At 38.6% G+C, this 14562-nt stretch overlaps 2 protein-coding genes across 6 annotated transcripts in view; one reads left to right on the top strand and one right to left on the bottom strand.

Moving 5' to 3' along the window:
* The window catches only part of b3galt1b (UDP-Gal:betaGlcNAc beta 1,3-galactosyltransferase, polypeptide 1b), a 29046-nt gene extending 23787 nt beyond the window's left edge, over positions 1 to 5259 (top strand). For all 4 annotated transcript variants that reach the window (XM_077537591.1, XM_077537593.1, XM_077537594.1 and 1 more), the window contains exon 2: positions 435 to 5259. In XM_077537591.1, coding sequence (XP_077393717.1) covers positions 676 to 1662 — 987 coding nt within the window. In that variant the 5' untranslated portion in view covers positions 435 to 675 and the 3' untranslated portion in view covers positions 1663 to 5259. The remainder of the gene's footprint in view (positions 1 to 434) is intronic.
* Positions 5260 to 5733: 474 nt separating this feature from the next.
* The window catches only part of stk39 (serine threonine kinase 39), an 18463-nt gene continuing 9634 nt past the window's right edge, over positions 5734 to 14562 (bottom strand). For both annotated transcript variants that reach the window (XM_077535959.1, XM_077535960.1), the window contains 8 exons: positions 13823 to 13945; positions 12470 to 12499; positions 12072 to 12128; positions 11784 to 11845; positions 9628 to 9680; positions 9475 to 9543; positions 9317 to 9381; positions 5734 to 7263 (listed from right to left, as the gene is read on the bottom strand). In XM_077535959.1, coding sequence (XP_077392085.1) covers positions 7189 to 7263; positions 9317 to 9381; positions 9475 to 9543; positions 9628 to 9680; positions 11784 to 11845; positions 12072 to 12128; positions 12470 to 12499; positions 13823 to 13945 — 534 coding nt within the window. In that variant the 3' untranslated portion in view covers positions 5734 to 7188. The remainder of the gene's footprint in view (positions 7264 to 9316; positions 9382 to 9474; positions 9544 to 9627; positions 9681 to 11783; positions 11846 to 12071; positions 12129 to 12469; positions 12500 to 13822; positions 13946 to 14562) is intronic.

Genomic DNA, 14562 nt, shown 5'->3' with positions numbered 1-14562 from the left:
CCCCTGATTACTGTTTATTAACCAGTGATTGGTGTTTACTTTGTACTTCGTATTCATACATTGATTTTTTTTTTTTTTTTTTTTTTTAAAGAGGGATTGATGTATTATGATACTGGTTTGTTCATTGTTTTCCAAAGTAAAAACAGTTGTTTGCATTTACTTATTTGGAAGATATATATTATATATTATTATTATTATTATTAGATATTATAAGTTATTTCGTGAAGGTCTACAGAAATCAGTGGACAATTACTGTTGATATGCTGAAATCACAAGATTTGGGCAATTTTAAATAAAAAAAAAATGCTCTAAATTATTACTCGATATTAAAATAGTTGTCAATTAATTTGATAATCAATTACTTGTCTTTTAATCGATTAAATTTGACCTATAAAACATCACATATTAATGGAGTGCTTGTTTTTGTCTTTCAGGTATAAATGGGAACGCTGACGATAAACCGCCGGACATCCCTTCATTTTTTTTTTCCTTCCCCAGCTGCTTTGCATTGAAATGCAAACAGCATCAGGCGTATGTAAAAAAATCTTATTAGCGGCAATTCATGTCAATCTGCGCACCGGAGCAGCTCAATGCTGCCTTGCTGTGTGGGACAGCGCACACGGACAGATGGCCTTCTGAAATCCCGCTCATCACAATACACTTAAATGCATCATAATGCCTTCAAAGGTGTCCTGTCTTTACATCCTGACAGTGGTGTGCTGGGCGAGCGCTCTGTGGTACCTGAGTCTCTCTCGGCCCACGTCCACCTACGTGGGCCACATGTCGCTGCCCGTGCGCAAGCCCGCCAAGGCCGCCAAAAACGCCACCTTCGGCAACATCCGAACGCGCCCGCTCAACGCCCACGCCTACGAGTTTGTCATCAACGAGCCCGAGAAGTGCCGGGGCGCCGCCCCCTTCCTGGTCATCCTCATCAGCACCACGCACAAGGAGTTCGACGCCCGCCAGGCCATCCGCGAGACCTGGGGCGACGAGAGCGCCTTCAGCGACCCGCGCGTCCTCACCATCTTCCTCCTGGGCCGGAACACGGACGCCGTGCTCAACCAGATGGTGGAGCAGGAGAGCCAGATCTTCCACGACATCGTGGTGGAGGACTTCGTCGACTCCTACCACAACCTGACCCTCAAGACCATGATGGGGATGCGCTGGGTGGCCACCTTCTGCCCCAAAGCGCAGTACGTCATGAAGACGGACAGCGACGTGTTCGTCAACATGGACAACCTGCTCTACAAGCTCCTCAAACCCGCCACCAAGCCGAGGAAGCGGTACTTCACCGGCTACGTCATCCACGGGGGTCCGATCCGGGACATGCGCAGCAAGTGGTACATGTCCCGAGACCTGTACCCCGACAGCAAGTACCCGCCCTTCTGCTCGGGCACCGGCTACGTCTTCTCGTCGGACGTGGCCGAGCTGATCTTCAAGACTTCGCAGCACACCCGACTGCTGCACCTGGAGGACGTCTACGTGGGCTTGTGTTTGCGCAAGCTGGGCATACATCCTTTTCAGAACACCGGCTTCAATCACTGGAAGATGGCCTACAGCCTGTGCAGGTACAGGCGGGTCATCACCGTGCACCAGATCTCCCCCGAGGAGATGCACCGCGTTTGGAACGACATGTCCAGCAAGAAGCACCTGAGATGTTGAAAAGAGGGGAATGTCGGCCCATCGCTTTGTTTGCCTTTTGCTCCTTTTAAAAAAAAAATAAAAAATCATCTGCGACATATTGAATGATGGAACGACAAAAAAAAAGAAATAAAGAACAAAAAAAAAAAAAAAGCCGAGGGCTGCTGCAAACCGGATGAATTACGGTGAATGTTCATTTATGTGTTTATAGACGTGACGGTATGGAGGAACAAAAATGCCAAAATAATAACTAAATAAATAAAATTTTATATAAAAATGTATATAAAAAATATTCAAAAATCAATACAAAAAAAGTAAATATAAATATATATTTTTTGTTTTTTTTCTATTTATTTTTTTTAATTTACTTTTTTAACGATATTTTTATATTTGTTTTTATTTTCGATGTTATTTATGTATTTATTTTGCATTTGCCATCTTTGGACCAAAAAAATGCCAAAATTGAAGATAAATAAATAAACAAAAGAGAAAATAAAAACGGATAGAAATATATAATAAAAAATAAAATCAATGGAAGTAAAAACAACCGACATAAACAAATAAATAAAAGTAAAAATACATACAAAAATAAAAAAAGAGAAAAAAAAATAAAATATAAAAATAAATGTGGAAATAAATACAAAATAAATATATAAATAGATTAAAATATCAACAAATAAAAAGGCTCTGCTCTCATATTTATTCATTTCATGTCACCGTGAATTGTGTCATGAAATGTTCTTCAAATGAAGGGGGCGGTCCTAAGCGTGTCTTGGGTTGGACTCCGCCTTTTGATGGTAGAGTGAGCAGGTTGGACAACAAGGAAGTCAGCAGCATAAAATAAATAAATATGAGAGCAGTGTTTTCATTTATTGATTGACATTTAATTATATTTAGATTTTTTTTATTACTATATTATATTTATTTTTACTTTTATTTATATTTATATACACCCCCATTTATGTTTACTTGCTATTTACTATTTATTTTCACTTTTATTCATTCATTTTCTTTTGGCATTTTAGGTCCTCCATACTTGACACATCCCAGATCATTCAATCATCAGTCTGAATAATCTTTCCAGACATCTGGCAAGTGAAGACGGCGGAAAAGGGGATCCATCCAATCCCGCCTGACTGTCGGTCAATGCACGGGATGATTCACAGTGTTGGTATTTGCAGTCAATGTTTTCACAAGGTCAAGTTCCAGCAGAACATCCTTCACCCGCATCAAGCCAATAAGTGCTTTGAATTCAAATGTTGGGTCACCATTTTTCAAGCGTTTGCCCTTTTGAACATCGACGGAACTTTTGGTCTCTCGTCCATTTTCAACGTGTCCATTAAGGCTGGCGAGAAATGTGAAAGGGGAGTTTGAGGTTGGACTATCAGCGATTGAATGTTGTCTTTGCAATTAGATGCATCATTAGAGGCGGGATTTACATTTACATTGCGGGTGCGGCGGCTTCATCTGATGCTACCGTCGCATTGGCAAATATCTGATCTTGTTGTTTTGTTTTGTTTTGTTTTATCATCATTGTGACAAAGCCTAATACAAGATCTAAATTGTCTCACTTGAACCATGCCAAGGAAAATGTAGCTGTCAATCAAAGTGTAATTTAATGAACATATCCGCGACAGCTGAATTGAAGGCAAGGTGACTTTTCTTTGTGGTTAAAAACACGTCACCAAAACGCTTCTTCAGTTTTGACCAGCTACCAAAAATCCTTGTCAGCATTTGTATGCAAGCCGAACACTCGGCAGACAAATTTTGGGGAACAGAAGACTCCCTCCCATGTGAGCACCCTGAGGGTTCCCCTTTCAAGTGGAAGTCTTTTTGGAATGGAGATTCGTCACAATAACATCCACTTGCCTTCAGTTCAGCTATCATTGAATGCAACAAAGTGAATTTACGAGGAATCGAATGTCCCCTTTTGATGTGGCTTAGCAATGTCATATCAGGTGCATTCAAAACGGGAAATTGATTATTTTGGGCAAGGATGTTGTTAAAGTTTCCATTAATATTCAATATGGATCAAATGTGCCAACTTTTTTTGATGGAAAGTAGCTCTATAGCCACCTTGTTGGGTCAGGGAACGTCGAAATGTTGAGCAGCATGCTAATTAGCATTTTAGCAACTTTGTCTCTTTGGACAGATATTACAACACATACATGCAAATCAAGTTAAGTAAGGAATTTGAGACAGTCAGTGGCAGGACAAATCCATATTATTCCATTTTTACTTGCTATAGGTTTCCCAATATTTTTATCCACAAAGTGTTGATCAAACCTTGGCAGCAAGCTGAATTCTCACGGTATTTGTTCACAAATACTACCAGAGTCCATCCTGTACTGTTCCCACTGACAAGCAGACTTTTTATTTTATTTTATTTTATTTTATTGCGCAGAATCGCCAACTACGGCAACAACAGAGGTCCAAATATGTTCACACACGCAAAATTAAAACAATAATTGCGAAAGGTACAGAAGTGTGCGAACATGGTGGCGTATGTGCCCGCAGGATTAAATGAAGCTCATTTAAACACACACAACCGCAGACTTACTGTAAAGTACAACATTGCAGACTCACTATAATGTAATGAGTTATAAAGTAAAATGTTAATCTTATAGGACTATATATTACTTAGTTACTTTAAAATGCATCAATAATCTGTTTTTTTTCACGTTGTATCGTGTTTTTACTAACCCGCATATCGCGCACGCATATCAAGGTATTTGTTCTAGTGTGTTTGCCGTAGTTGGCGATCCACAATGGCCGATCTTCTGCGCGTGCGCGTCACCGATCAAGCAGGGGTCACCGATAGCGTCTTGAGTCTTGACACATGCAGCTATGGAAACCAGAAAGTGCCGACGCATCCTTGCTGGATGTTGAATGTTGAAAAGCGAGAGGTGCTTCGTGCATTTTTATCTGGTAAATATGTTTGTGCTTTTTTTTTTTCTTCCCTCGTAAGACGAAACCTAAAACGACAATGTCCCGCCTTTCCCAGGCAAATCACCGTGGAGCAGTCCCAGATTGATAATGTGAGGAACTCCCTTGGGTGAATCACAATTATCAATTCGGTTAGTGTTGATCAATAACTGGGTCACCTCTCTTCTTTCCTTTGCTCACTCAAACCAAAATGAAAAACGCTCTTATGTAATCAAGCCCCCCAAAAGACAAGTGCAAACATAATTATAATAATCAAACCGCCAGTGACTTTGTGATTATGTCATCATGCCGCCGTCTCCAATCTGAATCTTCAAATGTGTATTTTAGCCTCCAAATGCCCTTCTCATCATTCTGTGCCTCAATAAAGCGGCTGCATGGTGGCAAATTGATTTGTGCAACAGTTGCTGAGAGCACTGCAGGATATTGCAAATATACAGTACAAGCAGAGTCGTAGTTTTCCATTAGGCGAGCGTAACAATACGCAATGTGGCACCGCGCCACTGGGTGGCGCCTCCTTGTTTTTGTTGTGCATATGCAGCACTTTTGGCAAATCAATGTTTTTGACGCGGCCGTACAGGTGTGCGATTATTGTGACTTGTGGTGGCGCCGGGAAGACCGCTGTTTTCTTTTTTTGTTTGTTTACTTTTAATAAAGTGAGCCTGTGGACTTCCAGTTCCTTTGTTGTTTTGCAGTTTTTTTGCTGTCCGGCTGCGCCGTCCATGGCCGATCAGCCATCGCGCGTTCCACAAGGCAGGCAATTGCTTGGGGGCCCCTTATTCAGCAGGGCCCTCCAGAGGGCCAACAGATTTGACACAAACCGCATATCCTTCACATTAGCAGTGCAGCAATGACAACTCGTCACAAACTCCCTGAGTCAGGTGGGTTTTCTTCTTTAAAACTGGTTGGCTCTTTTGTAGTCTGAACAGTCTCAAAGCACATGAAATATGATTTTTGCGAGATGGATTGAAAACCATCCCCCCCCAAATCTCAAAGTTGTGCAAGAGTCCAAATGCTGTGATTGGTCAGTTTATTGTCGAACTTTCATTTTACATAACAAAGATTAGGTTTACTTAAGATGGAGACTTTGTAAATTCAAAAACTTAAGTTAAAAATGAAAAAAAAAATGGACCAAAAGAATAAATGGCATCAAGTTTAAATAGCAATTTATTTGTTGCTCCTTGTCACAAACCAACAGGTTACAGGTCATGAACAGGTGAAATATGTGGACATGTTTACACATACTGTACATAAAAAAAAAAAAAAAAAATTATCTAACGAAATTTGGTTATTTGGTAAGATTTTGAACACAACACAAAAATAATTTAGAGCTAATGCACACGAGATGGCATGACATTTCCATATTGTCGTCAATCGTCTGGTGCACACAGTAAATTTTAGCAACTGTTTTTTTTTTGTGGGAGTATTGCGTCTAGTTGTGCAGCAGGTGAGAGCAATGAAATGAAAAGCCAGTCTGTGAAAATAGATAAACCAGATCCGATCACGTCACATCACTACAACTGCAGTTATGTGTGGGGGAAAAAGAAAGAAATTTTTTTTAAAATAAATCACAACTCGTCTCCAAGGGCGAAGGCATCTGCTTGTCGGGTGCAGACACATCTCAGCCCCAAAAAGTGCATTAACATTAACATGCTTGGCTCGCCGTGTGTTGTGAAATGGAAATGGGCAGACTCGGCTTTGCTCTTTTAGCATTTGTGTGGTCTCCCTTTGACAATACTGTCTTAGGCACATGAAAATGAACAAGGCACCTTGAGCGTATTGAAGCATTTAACACTGTCGTGACTTGAGCAGCAAATCAAACAGTAGCGTCCGGGTCTTTTTTTTTTTTTTTTTCCTCCCCTTGACACTCAACCCTTGTTGTCCATGTTAAGATTACGAAGAAGGATTATTAGGGCCACACTGAAAATGAATTAGGAAGATAAAGACTGGTAATAACACACTTTTAATATTAGAATATTGCAACAAACGAGAGAAATTGAACGAGTATTTCTGCTGAAGAACTATTGGCCATTTGACATTCATGTCTCAAACTTTTTTTTTTTTTTTTTTAAACGACTATTTTCGCAAATCTTTTCACCGTGGCCCGAATAATCCTTCGTAGAATACAATCTGTTGTCTTTTTCTAAAAGACATTCATTGTGTTATTTTGAAAATGTGCTTGACAGTAGAAACTTGGTGAAAGTTGGGCTTTTTTGGAATGCAAGTGAAAGAAAATTTCATTTTTGGCTGAAGTGGGAAAAAAAAACAAAAAACTCAATAAATAATAAGAGCTTTGCGTAACACGAGAGGTAACGTGATGTAAAAAAAAAAAAAAATTGAGGAAATCAATAAATAAAACATTCAAAGCTACATCTCATATCACCTTCTTTCACATCCTGAGTAGGTTTTCCTGGGCTTCGTCCTGATCCCTGGTCGTGTGCTGGGCGGAGGAACGCAGGGAGGTTTGGGTGCTTTGGGGAGTTCGGGCGTGTTTTTGGAAGGAGGATGTTTTGCTGGAAGTGGCGTTTTTTTTTGTTCCTCAGCATGTCTACCCTGAACGACGTGTGGGCCCCCGTCTCACCTGCTTGAGGCTTGAAGGGAGCATCAGCTAAGGCTCAGCTGCGCGAAGCCGATCAGCTTCACCTCGTCCGGGAGCTCCGTGTCGTCACAGCAGGACGCCTGGTGGGTAGGGGAGAAAAAAATAAAAATAAAAAAAAAATTATAATCCATGGAGACATATTTAAACAGGAAGTCAAGGTTAAACATTTCTTGACGATAAATATGTTATATATAATCAAAATCCAGATGTTTTTAATCCATCTCAGGGGACGGCCATTTTACCACTTGCCGTCGACTGAAGATGACATCACACTCACTCAGGCAACGACCAATCACAGCTCACTTGTTTTCTGAAGCTGAGCTGTGATTGGCTGTTTCCTGAGACCTAAGCAACTGTGATGTCATTATCACTCGACAGCAAGTGGCAAAATGGCCGCCTTCTGATATTGATAAAAAATGGCTGGATTTTGCTGCTTAACTTATATTCCACTAACGCATTTGTTAGATTTAGGGGTGGTCTGACTTCCCCTTTAAGGACATCAACTAAATGATCAAGTGGAACTGCTTTCCACGCTGCAGGACGAGCGCTATAGAAAATGACTGATAATTCAATCTTTGCCATAAAAATAAGCTTTCAGAGACTTGGCATAAACAAAATATAATGTATATTAAAACAGTGTGCTTGCAACAGAGTGAGTGCAAATCAGGTCTTATTACTCAACGTCACTCCTGGGAGCGTTTAGTGCTCCAAGTCCCAAATCTTGCGTGGAGATTAATTATCATTTGCACTCTAAGGATGAGATGTGAATTAAAAAGTATTCAAAAGACTGCAGCGAAAATAAGCATGTTTAATTAAACCCTAAAACGGAGCATTCTTATCTTCATAAGTTGTGTCCATTTTGTGTATATCTCGGTTACCAGAAATGAGACGATAACGACGAGCGGGTCAACATGTTGTTTTACCCTCATCCATAATTTACACGCGCGTAAAAGCCAGTCACATTACCAATTGCATCAATATCATGAAACGATCTTTAATGCGCCATTTAAAAAAAAAAAAAAAAAAAAAAGGATGATTTTAAAAGGGCTTCATTCACAGCATGCAATTAGTCTTTGAACACACCGTGCCCCGCTGTGCCCACTGAAGAATAAAGCGGAAAACAGTGTGGAGGCTCTGCAAAGCTATCGCTAATTAGCAAAAGGGGAAACTCAAGTTAAAAAGTTGCGTGTGGTAAAGCATGACAAAAACATTTTTTTTGGTCTTGGTCGTAAAAGGGAACACATTCTTACTAACGATATAACGATATTCAAACATCACGATATGATATCACAATATGAAGCTCACGATACGATAATTATCACGATATTGTGGGGAGGTTGGCGATATTTAAAAAAGGTCACAATATTGTTCAAAAAAAAAAAAAAAAAGGGCTCATACTAAAAAAAAAAAAAAAAAAGCACAATATTGTGTTTTTGTACATAAAAAGTGTTGTGTTATTATTATTATTGTTATTATTATTATTATGTTATGTTAATGTACACACACAGAGTTCCTCCACATATTGAATTGGTTCACAAGCATATTACGTTCCCCTTCATCTGACAATTAGCATGGATTTTAAACATAGAAGGGCCAAAACATCCCTAATGAAAATTAATTTGCACTAAAAAAAAAAAAAAAAAGCCACCAGAGGGTGCTAAAACTGCACAAATGCAAATCAGCCTGACTTTTTTTTTAACAGATGTGTTGCATTTAAATATTGTGAACATGACGACGACATTGTGGCAGTTTTAATATCACGATATTGCGCGTATCGTTACATCCCTAATTCTTACAAGTTGAAAAATTAAAATAAATCTTAGCTTTAATATGGAGAGTTATAATATAATTTCTATATTGGTTGTGTTTTGTTTAAAATAAATACATATGATGAGGAATTTATTTTACAAAAATAATGAAAACAAAACCAACAATTAGATCATTTTTTTCAATGTTTAAAAAATACTAAATATGAAAAATAAAAAAAAATTAAATTCCTTTCATGTGTAAACTTTTTTTATTTTTTTTATGTCTCTGCATATCCCGCAGTCATATGCCCTCTTTGCATTTTTAATCCGTCTGTTTATAGTCCCCTCAGCGGGGTTGTCAGCCATCAATCATCTGCAAACTCACCAGCTTAAAGGTCAACACTTTGTAGGTCGCTGGGTCATCGACAATCTTTTGAAGGTTAGCAGCAACTGGAACACCCAAAGTGCAAGACAACATAAAATGTCGAGACGCAAAGCGGGACAAACAAAAGCAAATTTCAAAAGGACACGAAAAGTAAATACCCGTAACCACATCGTGCCCGTTGACGAGACCCGCCGAGAACAACTCCTGGGAAACGCCATCGGCCGTGTCTGGTAAGCGAATAAAAACAAAATACTGCGCGTTCATTTTCAGTTCACATGTAGACAAAATAAACATCCAGCAACAACTCGTACCTCGTCCGGGAGTGAATTCAAACCGGATGTCGTTCAGTTCCTTTTTGGAGTTCCTTTAAAAAGAGGACGCCATTAACCTCAATAAACCCATCAGTAACATTATGTAATTGATGTGTAACCAGTGATAAAGATAAAGAGAGAACAAGTTGGCTCAAGCAAATACTCGTTCGCTGTCTTGACGGCTATAGATGACAATATTTTTATTTATTTTTGTCTCATCATATTTCCATGTTAATCTAATCTTCACAGAATCTTCAGAGTCAGTCGCGCTGGCCGACATAAATAGTCGAAACTAGCGAGAAATGAATTGACAATAATTTTCCATCGCCTTGGGGCTTTTCTAAAAGGCTAATTGACAGAAAGTGAGGCTGAGCAGGATTACTGTGTTCAGTGCGCAGAAAAGAGACACGATGTTAAGCGTAGTACAATGTTCTGCCATGTTACGAGTTTTTTTATTATTTGAATTTTTAAATAGGTGAGGTGATTAATTGCGGAATAACAAAACTGTTGGTTCAGAAGGCGGTAAATATACAAACCCACGCAGACGCAACCAAATTTGAATATAGAGTCAATGTTACAATTTCTTGATCAATAATCAATTAGAAGATTTTATTCCAGTATTAAATTCACAAAATTACAGTTACTACTAAGACAAAGAAATTAATAAAATTATTGCTCATATAAATCTGCACAGATTAGTGCTGCCACTATGAAATATTTCTTAGAATTAATTAATCTATTCATTTTAATTTTGCATTACAAAAACATTTTTCCCTGATTACTGTTTATTAACCAATAACCAGTGATTGGTGTTTATTTCATACTTCGTATTCGTATATCGGGATTTAAAAAAGGGGGGATTAATGTTGTACAATGTTAACAGTTTTGTTATTGTTTTCCAAAGTAAAAATCAGACGTTTGCAAATGTCTCATTTTAATTAAACACAGAAGATAATCAGTTTTTATTTCATGAAGGACTACAGAAATCAGTCAATAATTACTGTTGGTATGCTGAAATTAGACAATTTGGACAATTGAATTAAAAAAAAAAAAAAAAAAGGCTCCAAATGATTTCTCAATTATTAAAATCATTGTTGATTAATTTGATAATTACCAGATCAACTGAAACAACCAATTCTATTCTTCTATTACTACCCGATATCTACGACACAGATTTCCAGTAAATTATTTGTATGTTACATTAATATCTGAACCGTCAATTTTCTCTTGACATTTGTCAAGCTTCTGCCTCTGCTCTCTAAATCTAAAAAAAATAAAATAAAAAATACATGGAAATGTCATATCTTGATGAAACAATAGAATCAATTTGGATATGTGCTTTTTTTTTTCCTCTTCTCTTTTGGGCTGCAAATGAGAAGTAATATCCTAACGTCCTAAATTCTCCTTCAAAGTGGTGACAATGGGATTCTCAAGAGGGCTTTAGTGCCATCACAGAAGAGGGGAAAAAAATCCTGAATTACAGGCAAGTGAAATGACAAGAAGCCAATTATACAGCGACACTATCTCAAGTCAGTCCCTTGATATTATCATAACTCACGCTAATCAACTGCAACTCCCTGAGCAGTCGAGACCAAATTAGCTGCCGTTTGGCTCCCACAAATACAATTAGTGTCAAGAAAGGCTTCTTTGGAAATGGTGTAGTCTACACGATTCCTAAACATATGTGACCATATTAAATTACACAGCAGGTAACCCCAAAGGTCGCCTCGAACATTGGGACGTTTGCCGTGCATTTGTCAACCAACAAAAATCAAGCAAACAATGCACATGGACAATCACCAACAAAACTGACGACATTGCGTAATACTTGAAAAGAATGTAATACAAATATTACACATTGAGCTTTATATATTACACATTCAGCTTTATCAGTGATTTCCTAGTGGCCAGATGGTCTTGTCACAGCCTGCTGTGAACCATTAGGGAACACAAAGCAGATTTTTTTACCAAATACCTTTCACCAGTCTATTGCTAATTCTGTTCAATGTTTAATTTGAGAACATCCTCAATGTCAACAGTGAACTGCATGACATGGTGCCAAACATGTGTTAGTCAACTCCCCTCAGTGAAGTGATTCATTTGGAAATTTACACATAAACACAAAAAAACAACAACAACAAAAACATCTGCCTCACCTTAGTCGCAGGACCAAGTTCACAGCACCGTGAATGTAAAGCGAATCCGCAAATGGCTCCACCTGAACAACAACGAGTGAGATGAGAGATTTATGGTACACATCACGATTGTACGTAATGTTTATAATGGTAGTGAGAATACAGACAGACTGTGACTTATTACAAATGAGCACATCCCTCCAGGAGTCACACATGCACATGTTAACGTATGCAAAAAATAAAAATAAAAATAGGCACTTCGAGACAATACGACAAATGAGTGCAGCTGCTCTATGCAGTATCCCTCACCTGAGGATGTTGGTTGGATAAACCATCAAAAGGAACATTCTTGACATTCTCTTCATTCTGCAGGCGACAAAAAATATGAGAGGGGATTAGCAGTGAAAATGTTGCGTACGCCAATCACATTAAGTCCCAACCAATTAAGACAACATGGTAAAAGTCAATTGACAGCAGCGACGTGCTTGCAAGATTCGAACGGGAGCTCGGGCCGCTCGGCTGTTGAGTTCAACAAATTGTGTTAAAACAATAATTGCCTTTACAAAACCATTTGTCCAAGTGCTGTCACGGTGCAGAATTAGTCAGGGAAAAAAAAAAGCAGACCTATTCGTCTATGTCGGCTTTTCACCAGAATACAAAGCAGTGTGTGCATGTTTTAAAATGAAGAAGAAGAAAAAAAAACTTACTACTTTGGAGTCGTCCTTGACCCGCCGTGACTGCATGGAACAAAGAAGCAAAAATTTGATTCTTCCACACCAGACTCAACTTCTTGCGGTCAAGTTAAGAGTCCGTTTTTTTGTCAGTCACACAATGCTCATAAGTGCCACCATCTTTGAAATATATACAACAACAACAACAACAACAACATGCATAAACACACGTCTCCCTTACATTCATAACATGTTAAAGAGGAAGTCAACGTTAAACATTTCTTGACAATAAGTTCTATGTGACCTCACTAGTCTAAAGATGACATTGCTATTAATATTACATTTGTGGAATATGAGTTACGAAGCAAAATCCATCCATGTGTAACCATCTCAGGGGCGGCCATTTTGCTACTTGCTGTCGACTGAAGATGACATCACAGTTGCTCAGGGCTCGGGCAACGACCAATCACAGCTCACCGTTTTTTTGAAACTGAGCTGTGATTGGTTGTTACCTGAAACCTGAGCAACAATGATGTCATCTTCAGTCGACAGCAAGTGGCAAAATGGCCGCCGCCTGAGACGGATAAAAACGACAAAATGTATATATTCAATCAGTATAGTCACTAAGTCATCACAGTATACTGTAACGTCTTGCACAAGCTTATTCTCAGGCGTAAAGCGATATTTGTGCGATCACTTGGTCCAATTATTACCACTGACAAAGAGGCTACATTTTCATTTGTGCGGTTTTCTTTGTTGCTTTGTTTGTTTGTGTGCAGCCTCCTTTGTGACTCTTTGATCTACTTACAATAATGTTCCACTTCCCAATTAATTTTGGTGGGCTTTCACACAGATAATGACATAATTAAAACATCCCTTTTCATGAGGGAGAACATTTAAAAACTCTTATCAGAGATGAACAAAAGCTCCCAAGCTGTGCGCGGGGTACCAAACTGTCATTTCAACTGGATGTGCACCAGATTGCTCCTATGGCGCCAAATCCCATTTCAACATTTTCAAATGCATCTGTCACATCTCATCAGATGAGGTTGTAATTTGTTGCGCTTCTGCATGATGTTATTTTATTTCCACCCGTTGGATTTGGATGAAACTCCTTTTAGCTTATTAATTTATTAGATGAAGCCATTCACTCATTGATTCTGCAGGTGACAAATGTTAAATCCTTGGAGAGCTGAGCGCACTTGAGTGCTCTTGTTTTCAATTTGTTAAGTGGATTTCAGATGAAGATTGGATGGCTCGTGTCGTATTAAACGAGCTGAATCACAAAAACTGACACCAAACGCGACGCAAAACACTTTGCAGTGTGTCGTCATGTTTTGCGTTTCCTCCGGTACAAAACAAGTGAAGATTAAATGGTACTTTACTTACCCTGCCCTGGTTCACCGCCGCCTTGCCTTCCTCGCTGCCTTCGTCCAGCTCGTCGTCGCTCCACTCCCAGTCGCCGTCCTCCGTCTTGTGCAGGTGGCCGCTGGAGCCTGGAACCCGCCTCACCTGCGACACCATACATTTCAATAACAATGTTTTGTTTTTTGACATATCTATTCACTATAATAATACTTCCATTTTTTTAAAGTGTTAACTTCAGGGAACTAATTTAAATTTAAAAAAATAAGAATACATTTTCCAAGATACTGCTGACCCTGGGAACACTCTGCACCTTCTGTTTTTGTTTGAAATTAAAACTAAGATAAGTAAAAATTTAACACTTCAGATACAGTATTTCGATATTTTGCAATACATTATTGAGTGTAGAAACAATTGTTTTTAATTCAACTTTTGAAAACATACTACTGCCTTGAAAGATCCCGGAACTTGATTTTAAAAATATTGACTAAGATTAAAAAATAATAATAATTTTTTTTTTACTAACCCTAAAAGTTACTCAATAAACATATGCTTTGAGAGCTGTAGTTTGTATTTTTTTCCAAATTTTGATGCCAATATTAGCCCTTTTTAGTGAAAATGATTATCGGCTCCAAATATCGGCGTCCTTGACTACTAATAATCGGCATCGGCCCCGGAAAAAAAAAAAAAAAAAAAAAAAAAAAAAAACATATTGGTCTATCTCTAGGCAGTATATTATGGGATATTTACAGTGGATTTTTTTT

The sequence above is a fragment of the Festucalex cinctus genome, chromosome 11 (genome assembly GCF_051991245.1).
Source record: "Festucalex cinctus isolate MCC-2025b chromosome 11, RoL_Fcin_1.0, whole genome shotgun sequence".
NCBI lineage: Eukaryota > Metazoa > Chordata > Actinopteri > Syngnathiformes > Syngnathidae > Festucalex > Festucalex cinctus.
The sequence above is the reverse complement of the archived record's forward strand: the minus strand, read 5'-3'. Positions and strand labels throughout refer to the sequence as shown.